The sequence below is a fragment of the Papilio machaon genome, chromosome 8 (assembly GCF_912999745.1).
Source record: "Papilio machaon chromosome 8, ilPapMach1.1, whole genome shotgun sequence".
NCBI lineage: Eukaryota > Metazoa > Arthropoda > Insecta > Lepidoptera > Papilionidae > Papilio > Papilio machaon.
The window spans coordinates 3,475,281-3,483,488 of NC_059993.1; the positions used below are offsets into that span (position 1 = coordinate 3,475,281).

General features: G+C 32.3%; 1 protein-coding gene across 1 annotated transcript; it reads left to right on the forward strand.

The window, feature by feature from the left end:
* Window positions 1–2,448: 2,448 nt before the first annotated feature.
* Window positions 2,449–7,562, forward strand: LOC106720649 (cytochrome b5-related protein). Its single transcript, XM_045678943.1, has 6 exons — window positions 2,449–2,740; window positions 5,313–5,533; window positions 5,786–6,195; window positions 6,412–6,600; window positions 6,677–6,901; window positions 7,191–7,562. The coding sequence occupies exons 2-6, from the start codon at window positions 5,318–5,320 to the stop codon at window positions 7,504–7,506; spliced, it is 1,356 nt and encodes a 451-aa protein (XP_045534899.1). The 5' UTR covers window positions 2,449–2,740; window positions 5,313–5,317; the 3' UTR covers window positions 7,507–7,562.
* Window positions 7,563–8,208: the final 646 nt, after the last annotated feature.

Sequence of the window (8,208 nt, forward strand, 5' to 3'; positions counted from 1 at the left end):
TTTTATACGATGAACCGTTTGCAAGATAGAGGGCGGAGAGCGCGCGGTCACAGCATCACTTCAGCCTCCGGTCGAAAACGCGCCATATAGTTGATGAACTATCAATAAATCAATTATTATTAATATTTGTCAAATTAATTAATTACTGACAAATTTGTATGAACTAGCTGCAGCATTTGAGGAAGAAAATTGTTCGGCCCAGAAATTATTAGAGAGTGGAACTCAAACCTTATTGGCAGTCTATAATGCTCCGAAATCTGTGAAAAGTCTCGATCATCTTCGTTACATGCATTACGTCAAGTCTACAAAACTTAATAAACCTGTGCAACTTTCAAATATTCCACCAACAAGTGCAGCTGCTCATCAACATTTCAACCGTGTATATTATCAAGTTCAAACTTGGTTAGGACATGATTTGGAACCCCAGGTATGGGGTTTGGCAATGCGAAACGATTTTCTGGAGCCTATCATGACAATTTTACCACCTGCTCCAGAAGATTTGCTAAATACAATTTTCTGCAATTGCAAGAGTGGCTGTGGTTCGCGATGCGGATGCAGGAAAGCGGGCTTGCAATGCTCTTTAACTTGTGGCCAATGTAATGGGCAAGCTTGTCTCAATGCTCTACCATATCAGAGCGACATAATATAATTCCTATATTTTCATTAACAATTCTGCAATTACATGGGCAGGTAAGTGTTGTTAAATAAATTAATACTTAATAAGAAGTGGATAAGTTAGGAAAAAAATTATAAAGTAGAATATAATAGTTAATAAAAAATGACAAATATTTATAATAATTGGTTTATTGATAGTTCATCAACTATATGGCGAGTTTTCGACCGGAGGCTGAAGTGATGCTGTGACCGCGCGCTCTCCGCCCTCTATCTCGAAAACGGTTCACCGTATAAAAAATTTTTTTGAACAAAATTTGTAGAGAATTTTGTATTCTACAATTTTGATAAGAAATACGAATAGCAAAAAACTCATAGGAAATGAGATATTTCCAAAAAAAGCGCAAAAAGCCGATTTTTGTGACCTTTGACCTTGAAATTTAATAGTTGCTTACACCCTACCATATGTAGGTTTTGAGACAACTTTTAGGGTGTCAATATACAAGTATTTACAGACTTACAGCTGGGTATCTCGAATTCCGAGGTGAACTTACTAAAATGACTGGACTATAAGGTTAAGTGAATCGAAGCATGTCCGTGTGTGTTCCATTCTAAGTCTAGCATACATAGTTTATTATAGCTAGTTTTATTTAAATCGTTTTTATATATCCTTATGAAAATTATGTTTATTTTTATCATACGTTGGTAAATAATTACCTTAGAACAAATTAAAAAACAATTTTATTAATTTCAATTAATTAACAAATTAATCGATTTATTTAACAATCTAATTAAATTATAGTTCATAAACTAATTTAAAAAAATTAATTTAAAGTTAAACTTAAGAATCTTTGTACTTGTATCACCCGTCTGATAAGATATAAAAGAATAATATTATTCACGAATATGTATGTATGTTTGTTTTTATGTGTGTCGGTTTGTATGAAAGTAAATATTGTTGTGACGGCCTAAACGACGTGTTGTTATTCGATTCTTCTTATTTTTACATTGCTAAATAATTTTTTCGATGTTTACGAGTATATCTTACTAATATTATAAATGCAAATGTTTGGATGGATGGATGTTTGTTTGAAGGTATCTCCAGAACGGCTCAACGGATCTTGATGAAATTTAACATAGAGGTAGATCATAGTTTGGAAGAACACATAGGATACTTATTATGTTTTTTTTAAATTCCACACGAACGGAGTCGCGGTCGTCAGCTACTTCTAAGATAAGAGAGTGTTACATTTAAATGTGTAAAAAATTAAAATCTTTATTTTAAAATGCAGGCAATAGATGGCGTCAATCCATTGTTTTCTACTCATTGTATCAGTACGTAGTTATATGGTTTCAACCACCAGACGAAACATTTTTTATTTATTCTAAGACATAAATATTATATAGAAATAATTTCGTCCATTTGTCCCGTTCATAATAACTTTGAGGAACATAAATATTTTTCCTCTTAAAGTGTCCATCTAACGTTATCTCAGTATCACAGCAGTTCCTCCCTTTAACGAAAATTACCTATTAATATCTAACAGAGCTGGCAACATTTTGTTCTATTAAAGGTGAATCATTTATTGAGAATAGATTTAAGATTCAAAAGCATACTGATTTTTATGTTAATTTATACTTTTTGATACAATAGATAGCAGTAGCGGTGTAAATCTTGACAATTTATATTAATAAAAAACTATTCAGTTATTATTAGAATACCTAATAAAACTCAACCTTGTTTTGAAGAAAACATTAATTATACAATTAAAATTCAAGTTAGCAAATTCAATTTCGTTGAATAATAAACACTTAATTACAATAAATGTTCATTGTACTTTGAATTGTATAAAATCAGTTGAATTTATAAAAAAAAAAACTGACCGAGTTTTTATATCACTATCGTTATGAATCGCGTGCGCAGTCCCAGACCAGTAATAATTATATTTTAGTAAGTGTCGGACGTGTAACAAAAGAAACAGTGTAAAATAGTTATTTACCTTTAGTCCCGTAATACAAATCTAAATTCCTTATAGTGTGATAATAAAAATTGTGATCGCTTATACCCTTGACCTTCGATCTCAATCAACGACATTCAACCAGTCAATTACTTCCAGGAAATACCCAGGTAATTATTCTATTTAAAACAAGTTACAAAGATCGTTCAGAAAAGAAATGATACGTAATATTGATATTTTGATTTATTTAATGAAATTGTTATTAAACTTCTATGCATTAAAAAAACAACATTCGAAAAACATGGTTATAAAAATATAGATGGAATGTTATATAGGCACTGACAATAGGTTTTTGTCTGTTTAAAAAAAAAACAAAACGATAATGTTAGTGATAATAAAAATATGTGCCAATACCACACCCAAGTGCAGTCCAAACCCAAAGTAATATTTATTTATCCTAGTTAGAAAATATTTTAAGTAAAATTCGATCAACCTCAAGGTAGCAAGAATCAACAAATATTATTTTTTCGTGTTTGATTTGTTCATGACCGTGATCTTGTCTTCTGTTTTTCTTGTATTGTGACTAGTGCGGTGGCCGTCGCGTATAATTCATTTGCAAAAAATGTTTAATTCGTTCGTTGATTTTCAAAAACATGATTTATCTTTTATTAACAACGTCATTAGGAATATATTAGTTTTACAGAATTATTATATACATTGTTAAGAACTTAGGTTTTATTTCATCATCACCATCAGCTCACTTTACGTACCCACCGAGGGGCTCGGAGCCTACTCCAAGTTAGGGTTACTTTGTTTTTTTATTTGTAACATTGTGAATGGACATTATTTATGTCAATGTAAAAACGCAAGCTATTTGTAATTTGATTTCCATCTACAAGTGTAATTGCCTGTCTACCTAAATACTGCTAGGTATTTTCATTCTGAAGAAGTAAGTTTGTAAAAAGTACTTAAGTGTTGCCCTTATAGGCGATTTGACTAAATAGGAAGATATAATCGTTTCTGACGCACTTGTGTTGATGTAGTGTAGGTGTTACGCTTAATGTTTAGGTAAAATGAAAGGCCGTTATCTTTAAATACCACATAAAATGATCGTAGTTTATTGAAAAAATACTCTACATCTACATCTTACTTCTTACTAATATTAATGAATGCGTATGTTTGGATGGATGTTCGTTTGAAGGTATCTCCGAAACGGCTAATCGAATCTTGATGAATTTCGGCACAGATATAGAACATGTGGAATAACACATAGGCTACTTATTACGTTTTTTTTAATTCCGTGCGGACAGAGTCGCGGGCGACAGCTAGTTGAAGTGTAAATGAAGAAATTACAAGTTTACTTTTTTTGTATTTACTTTGTGAATCTACATAAGTATTAATAAAGCGGTATTTTCAAATAGTTTTGACTTAGTGTCCTTCAAAGAATGAGCGTTCATCTCCCGGCCGGTAGTACATCTTGTGTTGCGGATGACCATGTGCGTCACATCAATTAATATAAGGCAAACCGCTGTTACCTGTTTGACCTCTTTTCCTATAAAAAATATTAAATGATCTTTGACACAAGCAGTTGACAATTAAATAGTTGAACGCTTCCGTTTTTTAATCATTAATTTCAAAATAAATGACTATATTCTGCATAAATAAAAATTAATTTATGTTTGTCGCTATGCGTTCTTAAACCAATGAATAGAATTGGATAACATTGGTAAGGCTATTTTGAAAACGCCAGTTAAATAAGGTTTTAAATACAACAACTTTACCTCTACTCTACCGATTTGAATATAAAAATACAAACACGATACTTGATATAAGACTGCGGAATTTTTTATTGATTATGTTCATTTTGCTTAATATTTTATTTCTTTAGATCTACAAAGGTTAGACGGGGAAAAAACTTGTTCAAGCAACTTTGAAGAAATATTACTTTAATATTATTGTTTGCGTCCTTCGGATTGTATAATATTGTTAGCTGTCGCAGCGACTCTGTAATCGGAAAAAATATACCAAGTTGTAGCCTATGCGCTATTCCAGACTATAATCTATTCCTTTAGCATATTTTATCCAGATGTTCAGCCGTTCTGGAGTTAAGTGATAACAAACATCCATCCATTTAAACATTGGAATCTATAATATTAGTAAGTTTACTGATTTTTAGTATTCGAAATTAGGTATTTTAAACACAGTCGACCGAGATATTTTTCTAGCTAGGTTTCTCTCTAGTCCTAATTTCTCGCTTATTTACGTCTTCCGTCGAAACCGGAAAATATCTCACGCTTGTACAGGTTTCTCGCTTATTCAGATCCTACTGTATTGTATTTCATACAATTTAATTGGTCTTTCTATAATTGAATAACAGTAATTAATCCTGGCATTTATTTCACAAAGATCTTATGTCAGTCAGGAAATCAGAAAGTCAGGAAATCCTGACAGCGTCATATTCTGACCAATGCAGGAGCGGCAGTTGCACGGTTTTATCAAAAATATCACAATGCAAATAAAAAGTTTCATTAAAAACGGCCACCTTGATACTGGGGATTTTGGGCAAACCTGTTCTGGCGTCCTCGGTATAAGAGTGCATAGAGGACAAATGTACAAACATTCCAATGTATTTTTACAAAAAAAAAATATTGACAAAATTAGTGTACATATTTTTCTGAATTGATCTTAATTATATTTACACATTTTTTATATTGACTTACGTTACTAAAGATTTTTTTTCAGGTACTATGGCTCCTAATATAGATAAAAGGCAAACTAGTTTCCCGCACTTAATGTATCCAATTTATAGAGACAAAGATCCGAAAACAGCTTACCAATGGTTAAAAGGAAAACACCAACTGGACGGCGCTGAAGGCCTGTGGAGAATACACGATTCACTTTACGACTTGACCGATCTTATTTCATCACATCCTGGCGGCCCTCAATGGATAAGTATTACAAAAGTAAGTTTGCGAATGTCGATTTATTTTTGGTTCTTTTGTTTTCCGGTTTATCAGGAAGGTACAACAAGATTCATACTTTATGATGGCTCGTTGTTTATTGAAAGCGCATTTCTAGAATTTTAATTTTTCTAGAATGCAAACAAAAAATTTCTCAATTGTAACGCATTTCCTGCTATTTTAACTCTACTTTACCTTTAATTTAATTTTTAAATTCAATTGACGGTCTTATACACTATTCATAAAATTTTACAGGGGACAGATATAACGGAGGCATTCGAAACGCACCACCTTCTTGGTGTCGCAGAAACTTTATTGCCTAAATATTTTGTGAGAAAGGTTGACACGCCAAGAAATTCTCCCTTTACTTTTAAAGAAGACGGATTCTATAAAACTTTGAAGAGCAAAATCCAAAAGAAATATCAAGAGTTACCAAAAGATTTACGAAGAAAGAGTGATACAGCTACAGATTTCTTATTACTTTCTCTTCTGGTCTCTAGTCTTGCGTGTACTTATCTGTGGAAAACTGATTTCGTATTAGGAGGAATCGCAACAGTTGTCACGGGGTATATTCTTAGCGCACTCACCACAGCTGCACACAATTACTTCCATCGTGCTGACAACTGGCGAATGTATCTCTTCAATTTCAGTGGAATGTCATATGAGTAAGGAAAAACATTCTTATAATTTCATCACTTCTTCTTTACGAAACGATTCCGATGTATTTTTATTTACAGCAAATTCCCTCTCGTCTCTTCTTTTTTTTACCATTGTCAAAGGGTCGCACGCTGAATGAGGACGTGGCTTCACGATGTTCAATAAATCTAATTTACAAATTCAAATTCAACTCAATTAATGGTATAATCATGTGTTTTTCACAGAGACTGGAGAATATCCCACGCTTTGTCGCATCATTTACATACGAACACAGTAAACGATTTGGAGCTGAGCATGTTGGAGCCATTCCTACAATATATGCCTGCTAAGGATAAACCTATATGGGCTCAAATGGCTTCTTTTTATTACCCTATTATATTTGCTTTCGCTACAATTGGAATGTTTGTTATAGAGTCAGTACCACATTTATGTAAATACATCTTAATTTCATGAAAATAAATAAGGCCTAAAAAATTCGAATATTTTCAGATTGTTTACAGCGGCAATATATATGGATGGTAAAAAATTAAGTTGGGCAAATGCAATACAATTTTTCCTTCCTTTTTGGATGTGGTGTTTTGGTGGACTGCCTTTATCATATACATTGTTACTATGGTTCACAATTACTGTAATATGCAGCATTTTCTTCATGTGTTTTGGCTTAACGGCTGGTCATCACTCCCACAATAATTTCTTCGATGGGGACATACCGAGGTATGTGAACTGTTTTATTATTTATTTTTTATTTTTAATTTATCACAACAATATAACATTATATTGTATAATACTAACTATGACTCTAAACTATGCATAAGTTAAGCCTTTTAGTTAGTTTATTAAAATGTATAATGAAAGTTTTTTTTTTCTTATGTGTGGTATTTACCGCTGCATTCAGACTGGTTTATTTATCACTTAATCACCTATAATATAGATATCTCACAGTAAATCTATCTAATCTAGAGGATCAAAGTGCAACAGTTGCTATATTTTAATGTAATTTCAGAGCCGAGTACTACGATTGGGGCATTCATCAGTTAGACACTGTATCCGAGAGAGTGGACGAAACTGACAACCATTTCAAGTCGCTAACTCGTTTCGGATTTCATACACTTCATCATTTATTTCCAACTCTAGATCATGCAGAATTGCAATATCTTTATCCGACTTTTCTCGAACATTGTGATAAATTTGATGTTAAATATCGCACAGCTAATTATATGAAGTCCTTCATTGATCATAGCAAGCAACTGATAAGGAAACGACCGAATAACTTTAGAGACGTAAAGAGTCAGCCTACTTATAGTACGTTGAAACAATAAAATGTTAATATTTTTGTTTCCTTACTATTTCGCATCCATATTTCCTTAAGATGCGAACTGTGATGGATATTATTCAAACAAACAACCATCCCGCCATCCATCCATCCAAACATACGTATTTATAATATTAGTAAGATCCCCAAATTAAAAAAAAAAAATATGGGGCGGTATTAAGACCATCCGAAACCGACGTGCTTGTATACGTAGATTTATTTATGACAAAGGAGGGAGAGAAGTGTGTCGGGACCGAGCCAAAAGAAGGCCATGGTCCACTGAACCACAGACCACGAGCGTGAGTTCTGTTGTTGTATGAAGGCACAGGTTTAAGGGAAGAATGTCCAATGAAGTAAAATGATTAATTACAAAATATACTTTAAAGATTTTTAACAAAGAAACTTAACCATTAATAAAATTATTTCAAACTTTTAACTTTTCTTTTGAAATGTCCTTTATCCAAGTTTCTGATGCACTTTTATAAAAAGCCTCATGGAAAACTTATTGTAACGCTTATTTCGAGTTTTATTTCATTAATTCAAAGGACTTATTTTATGTGTGAATTTCCAGTGCTGAAACACGCGTAGATTTTATTTTTTATCTCTGTATTCTTATTATCTCCGAAAAACATAATTGATTATTTATTAAAGATAAGATATACATAATACGTTTTTGTATATGTTTTTCTATCAAAACAAGAAACATGTA